Source organism: Neovison vison, chromosome 1 (assembly GCF_020171115.1).
Source record: "Neovison vison isolate M4711 chromosome 1, ASM_NN_V1, whole genome shotgun sequence".
NCBI lineage: Eukaryota > Metazoa > Chordata > Mammalia > Carnivora > Mustelidae > Neogale > Neogale vison.
The window spans coordinates 257173071-257191944 of record NC_058091.1 but is presented as its reverse complement, the minus strand read 5'-3'; the positions used below and the strand labels follow the sequence as shown (position 1 = coordinate 257191944).

Below are 18874 nucleotides of genomic sequence, written 5' to 3'. Positions count from 1 at the left end.
AACCAGGGCTGCTGCCTGCAAACTTTCCACTGAGTGCTGAGCGGCCGCTTTTGGCTCTGTGGGGAGTTCTCCCACATCCCGATCAGGGCAGGGAGAATTGATCTATTAGATTAACCAGGAAGGAAAGAGCGGGAGAGCGAGCAGGAGGCTGCTGAGCGGAGTGTTTTTGCGTAGCAGTCCCTCCCTTCTGACTCGAGTATTAATTGCTACATTACCACTGCCATGTAAGAAAGACAGTCAGCAAAGCCTGGGAGAACGCCAGCTCCTCCCTCCCTGCTCTGCTCAGCCTCACTCCTCCTTGGTTCCCTCGGAGCGCCCTGTGCCCTGGCAGGACGTCCCTGTCCCAGCCCCAGCGTCCCGAGGTCCTTCCGTGGTGAGGACTTGAGTGGACAGCAGGAGGGGGTGGAGGGAGGGAGGGAGGAAGGGAGCAAACATCGTGCCCTGCAGGCTTTCTGGATGCAGAAGCCGGACTCACTGCAGAGGCAGCTGTGCTGTTCCGGGAGCTTCTGGGGGACCTCCGCCTCTCAGGTTTTGCCTAGGCAGGCTCCAAGTTCCAGGGCCACGCAAGGTGGGCGCTTTTCCTTCTGGGCGCTGACAGCAGAGCCTACCTTCCCTCCACCATCATGAGTGGCTGCTCCAAAAGATGCAAGCTTGGGTTCGTGAAATTTGCCCAGACCATCTTTAAGCTCATCACCGGGACCCTCAGCAAAGGTAGGGAGCCTGGCCTTGACCCTCGTTTTCTGTCTTAATGTGGTCTGGCTAGCCACGGTGGCAAGCGCCTTAGGGTGGCATCTGTGGCTGTTCCGGTGTGCCGGGGTCTCAGAGGACAGCAGGGGGGACTAGCGTGGCTGGGAGTTGGGGTTGCTGACAACCTAGGTCCTGGCTCTGGGTGGGCGGGCACCACGCCAGGGAGCTCAGCTGGCCATAATTGCCTGGAACTTTGGAAATGGATTTGGTGGTGTGCGGCTGATTGGCTACAGGCGGGCAGAGGGACAGAACCCTTCTCGGAGCACTGGAGGCTGCTTAGCGTGACCAGAGTTTCAAGAAGTTATCCAGGGAGTGTTGTGTCTTGTTGATAAAAGAGAGATTTGATGCGGTGGGCTGTGAGTAATTCTGCAGAACCGAGCTGCTAGAGGAGGCCAGCAGGAGGTGGCGGAGGGGCCGGAGTCCGCCATGCACGGGTGAACGCCGGATTCATGTCAGCTCCGGGGGCCAATGCGCCAAGGACTTTCTCTTGCCAGGTTCCAGGGTCCTGCATTTCTGGGGCTTTCGTCCTCATTCTGCTCCCTGGGACCCCTGCTCCTCTGCGGATTCTGCCTTTGTCTATGTCTGTCTCCTCTGCTCCTCCAAGAACTGGGGCAGCAGAGGGCCGGTAGGTTCAACTTCCCGGGCAGCAGGAAGGGTTGTTGCGAACCAGACCTAGGACTGTGTGCACACAAGTCAGCCCCAGGACGCGGAGGGGAGGTTGACTTCTTGGGGCCGTTCCTGTCTCCAGAACCAAGCCCCCTGCCCCCCCCCATTACACTGTGCCAGGGAGGGTGAGGCCCTCAGAGAGACTCTGGCAAAGTTTTTGGAGATCAAATTTGAAGAGAGAGCAGCAGCATGATGTGGTTTCACTGGCTGAAGAAAAGTCTTTAAATATTCATGCCCTCTTTCGGGAGGAAAGAGTCTTTTGGGGAGATGCATTGGAAGCAGCAGGCCTAGTATTCAGGGAAGGAGGGGGGGGCCACAAAACCTTGACTAGCATTTTTTTAAGTGACAAGGAGGGAAGATAAAGGCTGCGTGTGGCCAGCTGGGATGACACGGCCCAGGTGTTCCCTGCCCTGGAGATCCATCCTGGAGCAAACCAAACTGCAAATGTCAGGGGGAGGGGTGCTAAGTTCTGCCTAGCTCCTTCCTCAGCCCCATCATCACCCCGGATCTGCCTCCATATTTCTCAAATAGAGTGCTGCGCCTCCAGCAGCCCAAGGCTGAGGGTCAGGCTGCGGGCAGGTTTCCTGGGGCCCACGTGGGATGGACAGAGGTGAGGAGCTGAGAACCAGGACTGGAGGATGCCCCAGAGTTCTCCCCACGATTCAATCCCTCCAAACAGGATTTTCTCTCCATGTCATGGATTCCAGGATCTCAGGGGATGAGGGGTGAGGGGTAGCACCCTATCTCAACCTTTGCTTCCCAGAGGATTAGCAGAAAGAGCTTTGGCCCACACTTGGGAAACTGAGATCTCAACTCTGGCTTTGCTCCCTGTGCAGGCCTCAGCCTCTCTGAGCCTTAGTTTCTTCATCTGTGAAATGGGTCCATTACTTGCACCCTGTTTACTTTCCAGCATGGTTGCAAGGATCCAGGGAAGCTGAGACACAGGATCCCTCTATGGACTGCATTGCAGTGACCGGATATGAGGGGGCTGTCAGGGACTGAGAGGGGCATGGGTCTGGGGAGGGTGGCCTAGGCCATGCAATCTGCAAGAACAGGGTCAAAGGCCTTCAGTGTAGCTGGCTGCAGGTGGATCTGTGCTCTCCAGGCAGCTCCAGATGGGGAGACATCACAGCAACAGAGTTAAGTATGAGCAAATGAATCAGTCAGGGGGAGAGAGAACGTACAGAGAGCGGTGTATGTGTGTGTGTGTGTGTAACAGAGAGTGGCTAGGTGGCTATTTGAATAAATGAACAGGAAGATATTGTCTTTTGCATATTTGCCTACAACCATTTGCTGAAGATTTATTTACTGAGCACCTACCCTGGGCCACACTAATTGCTGGACACTGGGCACGTGGAGAATATGACACAAGTCCTCCAGTAGGAATGCACACCCTGGTGAGGCACAGGCTGAAAACCAGACACAAGGCAGAGTGCAGAGATGGAGGCAGGCCTGGGGGCCAGAGCCAGAGGTTCATCTGAAAGTGGCATCAGCTGAGATGAGGAGGAGAGCAGGACTGGGCAGGCGGAAGCAGGGGGAGCAGCATCGGAGTGTCAGTCTCCATGGAGAAGCCAGACAGCAGGCCAGGACGGCCCCCTCCCTCCACTCAGAGTCCCAGAGACTAAGACCCATGGGACACAGAAAAGGCTCCACAGGGACCAGCGCTGGGAACCTAGTGGCCACCTGGCCTTTCTCCGACCCGCATCTGTATTGAGTTTCCTGTAGCCAGGGCTCAGGGAGGAGGCCCACGGTGGGCACCAGGGCAGGATCGAGTCTCTCCACTCTGCAGGGAGCACCGAGTGTTTACACAGCCCTGGCTCTGTGCCAGGCACGCGCTGGGGAACTGGTGTTCTGCCCAACCCAGGTGTTTGTTAAATATTTGTTAAGTAAATGACCATGGGAACAGGGCCAGGACTGGAGCAGGGGAGCAAAGCAGGTCTTTCTTATGCATAGGCCAGCCCTGGTGACTAGATTTTATCCTTCACCGACACATTGCAGTAGTTTAATGATCGCTGGGTTTAATTGTGACTTCACTTACTCATTACTCATTGCACAGGGGCCTTGAATTGCAATAATCCAACCGTTAAATGGATTTTTCTTTGTCGCTTTCCGAATTGAGGAATGTAAAGATTCTAAGGACCAGGCACCTCCTACTTGTTACGTGGACAACTCGCTATTTCTTACCTGCCTTGGGAATACCCAGAGGACCGGGAGAGCCCAAGTCCAGCCCTCCCTGTCCCTCCATGCCCGGACCACAGCCACGTCCCCGTTATTATAGCCATCCCCTCTCCCACTGGTCTATGCTGCAGGTGGCTCAGACTTTGCTCACCAATGCCCTTTTCAGAGATGAACTGACCAAGTTCTCCTGCTCACACAACTCCTTGACCTTGAGCTTTTCCTCTATAGCTCTGATCACAATCTGTGATCTATGTTTCTTTTAAAAATGTTTGCTAAAGGGTGTCTTCCCCACCGGACTTGAGGTCTGTAAGGGCAGAGATCTCATGGGCTTTTCCTTGTCACTATGGCCAGAGACACCTGGCCAGTGCTAGGCCTGGAGTGGATGCTTTGCCGATAGCATAAAGTTACTGAAGCAGCCTCTTGGGGCACAGACGTCCATCCGCCAGGGGTCCGGAGAGGACGTGGAGTGTGGATTTCCAGGACGCACTGTGTAAGGTGTCCCAGAGGTACTTGGTAAATGCTGTCTGAACTCCGTCCACTGCAAGGCCTGATCTGTGACCAGAGAGTGAGCCTCCCACCAGACAGATGGCTCAGAATCATGCCTGAGCATTCTCGGTGTCTCGGGAAGGGCATGTAATCATCCCCCAAGGAGGTGGAGTGGGGGAGATCTGGCACGCCCATCCCTGCTCCTTCAGCTTGACTCTGACTTGTTCTACGTCCTGGATTTTTCCAAAACTTAAAGAACGAGTTTCTCTTGCTTTAAAACAAAACAAAACAAAACAAATTTGTCAACCACTTATGCAGTGGGAAGGACAGTGAGTTGCCGGACTGGGACATCCTCGGGTCCATGGCACACAGGCCAGGAAGTCTCCTGCAGGGCCCCTCGCCTCTCTGGCCTCAGTTACCAAATCTAGAAATGGGGATCACAACGCCCTCCTTATAGGATTAAACAAGAGTGTGGCTCTAAAGCTCCGGAAATACTAAATTCCCGGGAAGCGTTCACTGATGGGATTGCAGTTATCAGCTGACCCCCAGCACTGCGAGGGCCTCGGGGCCGGCGCTCCACCTCACTAACCCCAGTTTCTTCCCAGCTGGCACAGACTCTGAGAGTGGTCGATCTAGAATATTCTACTCCCCTCTCTAGAACTTGCTTTCCTAAGGTCCCACCCAGTGCTGAGATCGACCTCTGAGCCCTTTCCCATTCCCAGTTCCCTTATTAGGTATCAAGAGCATGACTCCCAGAGCCAGGCCTTCTCTGGCTCTTGAACTTACTTAGCAGCCCAGCTCCTGGCTTAGACGGTTGGTTAACCCCAGGGTCTGGGAACCTGCCTGGTTCTCTTCCTACACAGCCAGCTCCCCAGCCGCTTCCCAGAGACCCTGGGACCTCGGGTGGGAACCCAAGTGGTGCACAGGCCCCACTCTGGGTGGGGAGGTTTCAACTCCTCTCCTTCCGCACTTTGGGAACCCATCTGTTAGCCCAGACACAGATGGCAAAGCCAAAGCCAGCAGGAGGGAAGAATTCAATCCCAGAGAGCTTCCAGTGGTCCAGGCCACCCGCACAGCTGCAGGGTGGGGAGAGGGTGGAAGGGCTGACCTTGTCAGATTTATCTCAAGGACAATGCCCTGGAGCCCGAACTCCCCTCTCCCACCCTGGCCCGTGGTTTCTCTGTGTGCTTCAGACCTGTCACAGACATGCTGTTCCTCTTGCTTCCTCTTCTGGAGGATCTGACCTTGAACTTGGCTCTGCCTTCAGGAAGGCCCAGTTTGAGTCCCAGCTCTGTCATCTAACAGCTGTGTGAGCTTGGGTGAGGTACACACACACACACACACACACACACACACACACCCCACCACCCCCAAGCCGAGGTTCATTCCTTTAATTGGAGGCAATAAGAAACCCAGTGCAAACATTGTATTATAACTCAGTGAGGATGACAGGAGTGACAGGCTGTGGCTAGTAGGGCTAGTGGTGAGTTCCTCCCTACCGAGCTGTGCCCTCGGCACCTCTCCTATCTTGGCCCGGTCCTGACCTTGGGAGGAGAGGTTGCAACCACCATTTTACTGGGTAAGGAAACTGACCAGGTGGTCCAGCTGGCAATAAGTGGCAGAGTAGGGATCAGAACCCAAGTCCTACTGGGGCCAGGGCGAGGCACCTGTCTCTCCTCTACTCCATGGGGCTGGAGAAGACACCCCTGAGGGGAAGCTGGCAAAGAGTGCCCCAGCTTCCCATGCAGTTTATGGGAAATATATGGAAATGATTCCCATAATTTTGTAGGTGGGTTTGTCAAGAACCATGATGCCAGCTGGGGTTTTTTACAGAAGCCACCGGCCTTCCAAAGGGCTGGACAAATTCCTCAATGTGGCATGGCCTGGGTTAAGGAATGAGCTTTATGGGGAACAGATCATTCTGCAGGCCAAGGTCAGCAAGACAACCACATACACGCTCTTCCAAAATCACTGCCACCCCTCAGATAGGTACGCCGGGCCCAGGACACCTGCCAGACATTGAATGGGCTTCAAGTCCATAAGGGACCCTCCCCACCACTCTCCCTTCTTACAGGGCAAATGTGAGGAGTCATCATGTCAGTGTGGAAATACACAACATTTTAGGCACCAGACACCTCGGAATTGAGAGACTGACTTTTTACTAGAATTCTCTGGGAAAGCAATAGCCTTGACCCTAGGAACCTTGGGGCCTATGAGATGTGACAGAGCCCTCTGCCAAAAGGAGGAGCCACTTGTTCCACGAGCAGCTCCGCTTGTGTGCACTTGCCCACCACCCTGAGTCCCAGCGAGCTCACTGCCCTGGCAGCATAGGCCAGCACTGGGTCATGCTAGGACAGCCCTACTCCCTGGTTGCATCCAGGAAGCTCTGAGTGCTTGGCCTTGTCATAGGCAGAAAGTTAAATCACTGGGGGGTTCGGGTCTACTCTTGCCTCTCCAGTCGAAGCCAGCACCCGCCGGAGTGAGGACCAAGCTCGCCTGGGCTCACCCCACACCCACTGGCCCTCATCCCAGCCTACCTGTCTCCCATCCTTGCCTCCCTATGCCACACACATCACTCCCCCACCCATTTCACTGGCCAGGTACTCTCTGGGGTCTCCCATAGTCCCACTGCAGCCTCCTGCCACCTGCCATGGCTGTCCTTCTTTGGGGCCACTTGGCCCCACTTCCGTTCCAGTTTTCTAATGCTTTGCATGATTGGCCCCTCGACAGCAAACCTGCAGGGCCTGTCCATTATGGCTGACCAGTGTCCCCTTGGTGTCTATCTGTACCCAGGAGGGCAGGAGGGCAAGAGGAAGGACCTAGGCTCTGAGGATCCCACGGAAGGGCAGAGGGTTAGGGAGGAGAGAGGAAGCAGAAGATGAGATAGCAGAGCTCCCCCGGGGCCAACAGGAAGGAAAGGAAGTGAGGACCCCAAGAAAAGATATGAGAGAAGGTGTTACCCCCACCAGTGACCACCTTCCCTATATTCCTCACAGATCCCCAGTCTGGAGGCAGAAGAAAGCCTTTCTCCTATTGGGGTGAGGCCTTGGCAGGAAGGCCATCAGCACAAAGCTAACCTGGTCCTCTCTGGTTGAAGCCACTTCGGCGCCAAACCTGAGTTCGAATCCAAATCTTCACAGTTGCTCACTGAGCGGGCGGCTTCCTTCTCTGGGCCTCAGTTTCTACAACTCTAAAATGAGGGAGGTGCTGATGTTAAAGGTCCCACCCAGTTTTAGAGTTTTAACATCCGCTACCCATAATTGCAACACCCCTCACGGCAGCACCCTAAGCTCGGTGCGTGTGCGGGAGCACCAGAAGGGGTGATGCTCGAGTCGCCCTGTGTGTGGAGGAGAAATTTGGAGCTTCGGAAAGGGAAGGGCCTGGCTCTGAGTCACACAGCCAGGAGGGGACAGAGCCAAAAGTGGAAATCAGGCTGCTTGTCTCCACGTTCCAGCTTTGGTTCCCACATTTCACGCCCTCCATTTCTAATAAAACTCAGATCCTGGATAGGAAAGCAAAGACAACAAAGCCAATGCCTCCCCAGTTGGTCCAAGAGGAGAGGCAGGCTCTTTCAGAAATCACGGTGTCAAGCCCTCTGTTCTGACTCAAGCATCCCAATTCGGAGAATGCCCCTGAGACCCAAGGTCCCATCCACACCACAAACCCTCACCACAGGCCATCTTTTCCAACCAAACAACAGAAAATAGGGGAGAACCGGCTGGACAGCCCAGCCTGCAAGGACAGGAAAGAGTGGAAACAGCACCGTGCCAGCCTTCCCTCCATAACGGCAGCCTGGCCGGCCTCCACTTCTTGCTGGAAGGAGGTGGGCTGGACACAGAGGCAGAGAACTGGGAGGGCGGTAGGGAGGGAGATGTGATTCTGATGCTTGTGTCTGCGAGGCTGGGGTTAGCCTACTCTAATTTTCTTTCTATAATCTTTTGATTAACCCTGGGCCAATCTGGGTGGCATTTTTCAAGCCATCTACACTTTGGCAGGCAGAGCCAAGCCCGGGCTTGCCGCTCACTATCTGCGAGCATCACTGGGAAGTGGCTGTCACTCAGAGCCTGGGACATGGGAGGCACACTGGAAGGGGAAGGCGCTGGCATCCTTGTGCCAGTTAACCCTGTCCATGCCTCCCAAGCCCAGAGACAGCAGCCTGTGATTCCAAACTCAACAGGCACGTGCAAAGAAGATTATTTGCCACGGTCCCTTGAGAGCTCTTTATTTGCTGGGGATTTCTGAGGGTCCCTACATTCAGTCCAGCCTTTCCCCTGAAAGTCCCACACTCTCACTATGCCCACCTGAGGCTGGGAGAGGCGAATAACTTCCCAGGGTCACAGAGCCAAACGGGGACCCAAGTCTCCATGCAGTCCTACAGGAACACCGTCTCGGTCGAATCCCTGGGCACTGACACCTCCTGGTATGGACAGAACAGTGCCGCCTCTCCAATTCATTTGTTGGAGCCCTCACCCCTATGTGCTTATATTTGGAGATAGCACCTTAAAAAAGGTAATTAAGGTTAAATGAGCTCACGGGGTTGGGGCTGTGATCAGATAGGACTGGTGTCCTTATAGGAAGAAAGGCATCCACAGGGAAAGGGCCACGTGGGGTCCCAGGAGTCCTCTGCCAGCAGAGGAGAGGGGTCTCAACGTGCCAGCACTTTGATTTGGGACTTCCAGCCTCCAGAACCACAAAAAAATAAGTTTCTGGGAAGCCACCCAGTCCGTGGTACGGTGCTGTGACCGCCCTCAGGAAGTAACACACCCTCAGAGACAATTCTCCTCCCAGCATCCTTCTTCATAATTTTTATTGTAGTAAATATTCTTAACATACTATTTACCATTTTTACTATTCTCAAGTGCATAGCTCAGTGTCAGTAAGTGCATTTGCCCTCCTGCTCAACCATGCCCTCCGTCCCTCTCCAGAACTTCTCAGCATGGCAAACTGAAGCTGTGTCCTCAGTAAATGCTAGCCCTCCGTTCTTGTGTCCCCCAGCCCCGGCAACCACCACTCTCCTTTCTAGCTGTACAAATCTGTCTGCTCTAGGTGCCAGGGGTCATGGAATCATGAAGTAGGTGTCCTTTTGTGTCTGGCTTCTTTCACTCAAGCCTTAACCATGTATGTGTCAGAATTTCCTTCCTTTTGAAGGCTGAATAATATTCCCTGCGTCACAGACCATCATTTCTTTTACCCGTTCCTCCACTGCTATTCATCCATTCCCATATTCTGAGAATACAAAAGAGATCTCATTATCCCTTCATTCACAATGCTGCCTCCAGTGGTTTCTTGACACATCCGGGGTCAAATGCAGACTTTTCTTGGGGGCCTCCAGACTTTGCTAGATCTGCCCTCTGCATTCATATCCTTCACCTCCGGTCTCCTCCCTGCACTGCACCCCAGCCACCGGGCCCAAATATTCCTCCTGTTGGCACAGTGCCCTCCACCTCTGGAGCCTCACAGTTTCGGGGACCTCCCCTGGACACTGTGTCAGAGCTCACCTGGATCTGTCGGGCACCTCCCCTCCTGCACAGCCCCCACCTCCTCATCCTCCTGCCCCAACACCCTCACACACATCAGGCACTTTCTATTAATGCTGCCTTGTTTTCCCCAGAGCACTTTCTGTTTATGCAATGACATTACCCACTGAGTCACCTGTTTCCGGTCTGGCTCGCCCACAAAGAGCTCAGTTCCGTGAGGGCAGGGACTGTTCTGGCCCTCACCACTTTCCCAGCAGTCGGTGCAGGGCCTGGGACATAGCAGGACTCAGCGGAGGCTGAGGGGTCCAAAAGGCAGGTGAGAAGCCCGAGGCCTGGGAAAGCCCACCCAGCAAGCAGGCTGCTAAACTGGCCTTGAATCTGGGCCTCCGAATCCTCTTCCCTTTCCCCAAGGTCTCTGCTCTACCTTCATGTTAAAGGTCCTGGTTCTCTACTCCACCTCCAGATGTCTGTCTGTCCATCCATACTTAACTTTAGCAAAGCCACCAGCGATCCTGTGATAAGACGTGAAGACCTGAGCCATCTGTCTGGCTCCTTAACCCCGATCCCGAGAGCTGCCCCTTCCCATCACTGCAGCTATGGGCCCTTTAGTTAATCTTTGATGTATTCTTCCCCATGGAAAGAGGGTAGTGTTGCCACGGGGAAAGGACTAGCGTTATTCTCCATTCTGCCCTCTGCTCCATTCAGCTGGGAGTGTGTGAAGTGACCATTCCCGGACAAAGACTTTTGGAGGCTACAGACACAGCTGGCTCCCCTGCTCGTGCTCCAGCCCTTAGGGATCCAGGACCTTCTGGGATCATGATTTTGGGAGTTCATTAGACTCCAAAGTCAACCATTACCCTCTGGAAGCTGTTTGACCTTTGGAAGTCCCATCACTTCTTTGAATCTTGCTTTCTGCTGCAATTGTGGACACAATAATATCAACCTTGCAGGTTTATTGAAGCAATGCACTTAAGGGTTCCGTGCAATGCTATATCATATAAAGAGCTCAACAAATGTTTATTTTTATGTGTTATTTTTATGTGTTATCGCTGTTTATAAAAACTTGGGTTTTGTCTCCTCCCCTCTGTATACTAGTCAAACCTCATGGGTCTCAGAAAATGGCTGGTTGACTGAAATCGTCATGTGGGCCAGAAGAGCGCCCAAGACTCCTCCAGCACTCTCTTCACCTTCCCTCTCCCTGTCTAGAAGCAGACAATCAGTGGCAGAGAGCCTTATTCGAGGCAGATGGGACAGGAGGGTTATCATTCCATTCGAGAATGGGCTTAGCATCTACAGCCTTCAAAACCCATTCAGTCCACGGGACACCAGCGGTGACTCAGTCAGTTAAGCATCTGCCTTCAGCTTAGGTCATCATCGTCTCTGCTCAGCCGGGAGTCTGCTTCTCCCCTTCTCCCTCTCCCTTGCCCCTAACCCCCGCTTGTGTGCTTTCTCGCGCGCTCTCGCTCCCTCTCTCCCATGATCTCTGTCTCAAATAAATTAATAAAATAGAAAGGAAGGAAGGAAGGAAGGAAACCCATTCAGTCCAGTCGTTCCCCAGTCCCTGCCCATCACGGTGAACAGTCTCCGCCTGGTGAGAAATAGGAAGTATGGAAATGAAACTGTAGCTTTATAAGCCTAAAACCTGAGTGTTACAACATCTCTTGTGGCCTGGGTCAGACTCCCCTAAGAACGCTTCTACCCTAGAAGGGGGAAGCTGGGCCCCAAGTCTCAAAGCCTCAGTGCACATGGGCTCGGGCGGGACATTTAGCAATATTTGGTGATCTGAAGGCCAGAAACTACAGAGAAACTGCCACGGCCTGCTGGCCTGTCGCACTGGGCACTGTGGCATAGAAGGCAGGCACGGGAGTCCCCAGTGCTAACCAGGACCCGCGCGTCCTAACTTAGACCTTGACACCCTCCCCACGAGCTGCTGAGAGCCTGATGGTGACCAGCACGAGAAAGGAAGTCAAGGCCACTAGGCAAGTGACCAGCATGAGACTCCTCCTAACACTCCACCCTCAACCTCTTCCGTGTCCGGATGGGGAAACTGAGGCCAGATCAAGAAACACCCTTGACGTAGGTACCTTGAGGTAGAGTTTGGAGACTGGCAGGTGGGGGCACCGGGGTGAAGAGAGAGCCAGCGCCCTGCAGAGGTGTGGCTGGCCAGCAGACAGCTCTTGCTCTTCAAGTCCCCACAGTCAGTGACTTCGGCTGAGACAGAACATCTCTCCGGCTGTGACCCTGTGCCTTCTTCTCTTGACCTTGTGTCTTCTTCTCTGGCATGGCCTTCTGAGTCTCTCTCCTGTGCCCTGGCTTGTCTCTTAAATTCCAGGCCTGCAGCAGAGTCCCCAGCTGAACCATGAGCTCATGGAGGACAGGGACCCTATCTTAGTTATTTAAGAATGCCCGGTACCCAGCACAAGGCCTGGTGCAAAGCAGAGGCTCAAAGGGTGGAAGAAGAAAACAAAAAAAGGAAGAAAAGGAGGAAGGAAGGGAGGGAGGACAGATCAAAACCCTTTTATATGAATGTCTCCCTCTGCCTCTACTCCATCCTTATAGAAGCAAAGCAGGTCTCTCTCTCACTTTCTCTCTGTTTCTCTATGTCCTCAGTCTCACATCCTGAAGTTATCTCACTCACTGTTGATCCTTTCTGGCCGGCATTCGTCCTGGCACGGTCTTCCCATTCTCAGCACTGTCCCTGAAGTCCACACCATCACCGTATCCCAGCTGCTTTGCTACTGAGGCCTGCAGCCTGCATGTCCTCTGTTTCGCCTCTCCTGCCCCTCCACACCACGGGCAGACAGAGACAGGGTCCATCCAGTTCTTCCACCTGGGAGCCAACGTCTCGAAACCTGTTCTAAGCAGGTGATCAGAGATATGCACGGAGACTGGTAGGCAGGGGTGCTCATCATGGCTATTACATTGTAATAATGAGCCATCGGAGACCAGCTAGACTCTAGTCCGAAGAGTAGATTAAAAACATTCCTGCTGGGGCGCCTGGGTGGCTCAGTGGGTTAAGCCGCTGTCTTCGGCTCAGGTCATGATCTCAGAGTCCTGGGATCGAGTCCCGCATCGGGCTCTCTGCTCAGCAGGGAGCCTGCTTCCCTCTCTCTCTCTCTTCCTGCCTCTCTGTCTACTTGTGATTTCTCTCTGTCAAATAAATAAATAAAATCTTAAAAAAAAATTCCTGCTCATCTGTCTGATAAAGCAATATTAAGTCTTTGAAAAATTATTTTGAGGACTACTTAAAAATAAGCAGAAATACTCTTAACATAATATTAGGTAAAAAAAAAATCAGGATACAAAACTGTATGTACAATGAGGGTCCAATCTGTAAATAGATATGCGTACAGAAAAGTGAAATAGAAAAGAAATAAACTGAAGTATTAGCATCGGTTTCAGTTGTACTTAAAGGCTATGTTTTAAAGTTCTTCTTGATGCTTATCTCTATCATCTACATTGTCTCCAACAAGCATGTATATTTAATCAGACTGTAAAGAAATCATTTGCTGAATATGCATCTGCAGGTTTTTACTTCTGGAGAACTTCAGTGACAGCCGTAATTTCCCTACTTCGACACGCAGCCTTCCTATCCATGCTGGAGCACGCCCTGGACTTCTCGGCCTGGCTCTCAGGGCCATGGCCTCAGCCCACTTGCTGCTGCTCCTGGCTCTCCACCTCCATCCGCGTTCTCCTCCAGCCAGACGGGCTCCCACATGGTTTTTAAACCAGACTTGTGTTTTATGTCCCTGAACCTAACTCTCCAATGATTCATTTTTTTTAGAGATTATTTATTTACTTTCTTATTTGAGAGAGAGCAGGAGCAAGGGAGAGGAGCAGAGGCAGGGAGAAGCAGGCTCCCTGCTGAGAAAGGAGCCGGATGTGGGACTCGATCCTGGGATTGAGAACTCTGGGATCATGACCTGAGCCGAAAGCAGATGCTTAACCCACTGAGCCACCCAGATGCCTCTCCAATGATTCAGAAAAACAAACTCACACACACATACAGAGAGACAGACAGAAAAAAGAGAAGGAATACAAATACAGCAGAATATTGACAACAGTTTGTGAACCAAGTTCATGCTCCTTGTACTAATTTTGCAGCACTTATATAGTGGACAATTTTAAAATTAAAAGTGGGAGGAAATAAAGGAGCAATATAATGTTATGTTAAAGATATAGGCTCTGCTTTGAAATAAACTAAGTTTATTTTTCTAAGATTTTTTTTTTTTTTTTGACAGAGAAAGACACAGGGAGAGAGGGAACACAAGCAGGGGGAATGGAAGAGGGAGAAACAGACTTCCCATCCCCCACCCCCAGCAGGGAGCCCAACGCAGGGCTAGATTCCAGGACCCCAGGATCACGACCAGAGCCAAAAGCAGACGATTAACGACTGAGCCACCCAGGCGCCCCAATAACCTGAGTTTAAATCCCAGTTCTGCTAATAAGGCAGCAGTGACCTGAAGCAAGTTGCTTACTTTCTAGGTCTCAGGTTTTTTTGTTGGTAAAAGGAGGATAATGAAAATCATAGTGTATTTCTGTCCTACAGTTGCCTGGAGAATGAAATAAATGTGTGCAAAGGGCTTGGTGAAGAGTCTGGCACACCCTTGAGCAAAGTGAACTCTTAGTACTAGTGTTAAATATAGAAATCAGATTCTGAACAGTGATGTTATCCATGATACCTTCTACCTCCCAAGGCAACTCGGCCCTTGGTTAACTGCTGGGGTTTGGAAATCTTCTGCTTGTGTGATTCTTTCTCTGCCTCTGGCCTGGAGTTGCCAGAACACAGTACAGTTCCCACTGGCATCCGTACCTCCAAGTCTTGGCACAGCGTCCTGCATCAAGGAGGCAGCCTATTAGTGCACAAAACCCCAGATGAGGAACTCGAAGGGCTCAGGTTGCACTTTTAAGAAAGTCCTTCTCATCTGATACGAGTTGTAATTTTGCTGATGCAGCTGCTCTATTCCCCTGGGCTTCCTGGAGATGAGGCATCACCTTGATAAATTAGCTGTGGATATAAGCGTCCTGTAACTGGCATGGAAATGCAATTTAATTTCCAATTAAGCCTGATTTCTGGGCCAAGGGATTTGCCTGCCTCACACTTGGAGGATTATTCAGCCAGATCTATTGTTGTCAATGATGATGGTTCTCCCAAGAAGAGGACTTTCATGGAAACTGCTCCGTGGCCCCTCGTTGGTTCAGCCAGGCAGAGATATGGCCGCCCAGGGATGTGGCCCCTGTATGTAGGCATTGCTTTTCCTCAGGAACTAGGTTTATACAAGTATATTCAAGAGACAGGGAGTCTGTTGGTGGCTGGAATGTTTAAGATGGAGTAGACCTAGAAATGGATTGGGAGGGATGGAGAAGCAAGGTGATCCTCGGCAATACTCGTGAGAAAGAGAAGTGGGAAGTCGCTAGTAAGGAAAGGAAACAATAGAAAGTTCTCAGGGCTTACACAGAGAAGAATCTGTATACTCAGAGGAAAGAGCCAAGTTTGCTCAAAGAGAGAGTGAGCATCCATGGGACATCTTTTATGTGTCCATCACAAATAATCTGTAAAACGAACGATGTCAGGCTTGTTTTCCAATTAAGGAAACTGAGACTCTGGGAGATTAAAGAAACTGCCTGAGGTCCCAGGCCAGCAAGGTTCCAGCATCTCACTTTTCTCAGCTTTCTTCCCTACAGGTTCCCTCTCCAAAACCAAATAAAACATGTAACTCAGAGCCATGAGAATAAGGTCACACGAAGCGAAAACTTACTTCCCAAATATGCAAGAACAAGCAAAAAGCTTTTAAAACATGTTCTGAGGGTGAAATTCGCTGAGGTCTGAGTCTGCTCGGGGCACGTAATCTGATGGAGAGCCAAGCAGCACGCTCCTCTGTCTGAGTTTGTTCCCATCCCCCCGACGAGGAGTGGGATCTGAGGACTGGGAGTGATGACCCAGGAAGGCTAAGAGGCTCACAGGAGGTCAGGAGCTCAGAGGACCAGGGCTGCTTCAACTCAAAGAAGTTCTGACTTTGGATCAGGGAATTTCAATGGAGGGCATTAGCAAACAGTCTTTAAATACACGTGTCTATAAGACGTTTCTAAGAGTATGATTACTTGAGTGGCCAGCAGAGTCACAGAATAATTACTCAAATACCAAGAAGAGTCACATGGCCTGATCTTTATGAATGATAGTAAGACAAGACTGTAAAGTTATGCATAAATAAGCATGCTTGTCAGCTCTTGAATAAATTCTAGAGTGGTCGAGTGGACTATTAGGCCAATGGTTTGGGAACAAGTAGAAAAGAAAACAGGGATCACCGGGAGAAGCATGGGGTCCTTGAGAAGGGGTCATGTCCGACCAGCCTCTCTTCCTTTCTGCTTCTTAATAGACTGACCAATTCAGGGACTGCTGTGGCCTGGGCATGACTGGTTCCTGCCCTGTGTTTGATGGGCTGGGGGCTGGGCAGTGATGGAGTCAAGTTTTGTATTGACTGCTGGGCTTTCTTGGATACCTATGTTTGGACCTTGACCTCCCTTTGTTCACTTTTCAAAGATGTGGTTCTGGGGAGCCAACAGAAAGCCCGGGGCTCTGTGGGAAGGTATCTGGAAGCATCCAATAGATTCCCAGTCCTGACTGTGCTCTCTGCTCCGCATTTTCTATTTTGGATACAGAGCAGAGACTGTGGAGCAGGAATCACAGAACTTTGAGAGAAAGGTCGAAAGTCAGGCTGTCCAGGTCTGAATCCCAGCTCTGCATTTGACTAACTTCCGATCTGCAGCAAGTTAAGACCCTCCCCTGTGCCTCAGTTGCCTCATTTAAGCAGTGAAGACAGCAATAATAACCTAAAGGGTACTGTTAGGGTGAAATGAGCTGTGCACATAGAAGTGCAGCCCAGAGCCTGGCGGACAGGTGCTCAACGGGTGTCAGCAGTTCCCACTAGTAGGGATGACATGTTCTCCTACAGGGAGGCCTTTGCTGCGCATACCCCCAAAGGAAGTGGCTGCCTCCCAGTACAATGAGTAACTCATCAAAAGGATGTTAATGTAGATTGTCACTAAAGACAACTGTTGTAAGGAGGATAGTGGGGAAGCACTGGATGATCTTAAAAAATTTTTTTTAAAAATTAAAAAAAAAAAAAGATTTATTTATCTTTGAGAGCAGGAGTGCAGGGGAGAGGCAGAGGAGAGAGAATCCTCAGGCTGACTCCCTTCTGAGCACAGAGCCAACACAGGGCTCCATCCCAGGGCCCCAGATCACAACCTGAGCTGAAATCCAGAGTCAGGCACTTCCCTGAGGGAGCCTCCCACCCCCTCCATCCCCCCTGCCCCGAGCACCCAGCATGAGAGGATCTTAAAGAACCACTGACCTTCAGAAAACAGGAGTTCATACCGGAATAGGAGGAATCAAAGAGAAGTCCACTAGCAGGGGTTCCGGAACTGACACAGGAGGGCTCAGACCCTCACGACCGTCTCCCTGGGAGTGGGGAGAGAAGGTGCGTCTTGAAGTTACCTGTACTTAGGAAGCCGCTGTATTTAATTTATGGATATCAGAAAAGAGGGAGCTCAGTGCCGGAGGATGGAGATTATGGGAGATTAAAGACACTGCAACTGAGGGAGGAGGTGCGAGCCTTTGGATGAAACCCCCATTTTGTCCCCCAATCCACTGGAAGTTGTAGACTTTGCAGCTATATCCAGCCCTTCCCCATCTCTCAGACCATTCAAGAAGCTGACAGAGGATCATCTGCTTTATGTGAGTGGGAAGAGAGAGTTATGGAAATCTAGGAAGAAGCTGAGCATCTTGATATTATTCTGAACAGTTCTGACCTTGCAAACTTCCTCTCTGAGAACCTCTTGGCTAGACTGGGGTGATTTCTCCCTGTCCTGCTGATCTTGCTTTCATCTTTCCCTCCCCCCTCCCAACCCCACCATGTGAAAAGGCAGCCCCTGATGGGGTACCGGGTAGGCACCCTTTGTGCAAACAGTATATTCCCCAATATTTCACATAATTCAAAATTCCCTAAATACAATTCTAATTCGAAAGAGGAGATAATTTTAGGCTCCAGCCTGTCTTGTCAATTAGCAATAGAATGAACGCAGTTTACAGTCCACTCCCTTGAGAAAGGAGTTTTAAAACTAGGAGAAATTTTGCGTAAATTGTTGATGGGGTGAGGCTGGAATCATTTCAAGAAGTCACAAAAAGGTTTTATTAATATTTCCTCTGGCGCCATTCTGAATTTGTGTAAGTCGGGCTCTTCATGGTAAAGATGGAGGCCCTTGATAATGGTGCGGGAGGGGGTAGGAAGAGTGGCAAGAATGGAAAGCTCCTTAAAGGCAGGCACTGGGTCTGATTGATCTACCCTCCTCATGCCCTGTCTCTGAGCCCCATGGTGTGGGCTGAGTTCCAGGGGAGGGACACTGGAGAGCAAGCCAGGTGCATCTCTCCAAGTGTGAGTCACCATGAGATGAAAAACAAAAATGGTGGAAACATGAGGTGCTCATTAGCAATGACTTATTAGGAACTAATGAGGGCTTTCTGCTCCTGGGCAGCCATTATTTCAAAAAACATTTTTCCTCAGTGTCTAACTTCTCATGCTTCAACACTCATTATTTCATGCTCATCCTGTCCGTGGAGTTCTGTGAGCCACAGGCAGATAGAGGCCAGTGTTATTGCCAGGAGGAGGACATTTGTCCCAAGCCAATGGAGGTCATCACCAATAATGCATAGGTCAGTGGGGCTGGGCATTCTTCTAGAGCCACATGGCCATTCCCCTAGCAGGGGTTGTTTGGATATTCTGAGTTCCTGTGTATTTTAGCCCCAAATGTACGTATATGGAAACCATATGCCAAGAAGTCCCTTTCAGTGAGACTTATAGTAGGGACTCTTTTTCTTATTATTATTTAAATTAACTTACATTTTTGAGGTACTTGCAGATTCCCATGGAGTTGTAAGCAATAACATAGAGAGATCCCATTGTACCCTTTGCTTAATTTCCCCCAAAGGTAATGTCTAATGGTTAGTACCATTACCCTAGTACAATGTCACCAACTGAGGTTTCCTTAAGACTCAGAAGACTCGGGTGCCTGGGTGGCTGGGGGGCTTAAGTCTCTGCCTTAGGCTCAGGTCATGGTCTCAGGGTCCTGGGATCAGGCTGTCTGCTCAGCAGGGAGCCTGCTTCCTCTTCTCTCTCTGCCTGCTTCTATGCCTACTTGTCATCTCTCTCTTTCTCTCTCTCTGTCAAATAAATAAATAAAATCTTTGAAAATTAAAAAAAAAAAAAAAAAAAAAAGACTCCGAAGACTCTTGAGATTTCCATGACCCCAGAAGGGAGAAA

General features: G+C 51.1%; 1 protein-coding gene across 1 annotated transcript in view; it reads left to right on the top strand.

Moving 5' to 3' along the window:
- The first annotated feature begins 245 nt into the window (after positions 1-245).
- The window catches only part of KCNIP1 (potassium voltage-gated channel interacting protein 1), a 343774-nt gene continuing 325145 nt past the window's right edge, over positions 246-18874 (top strand). The window contains exon 1 of the mRNA XM_044229670.1: positions 246-711. Within this exon, the coding sequence (XP_044085605.1) occupies positions 624-711 (88 nt within the window). The 5' untranslated portion in view covers positions 246-623. The remainder of the gene's footprint in view (positions 712-18874) is intronic.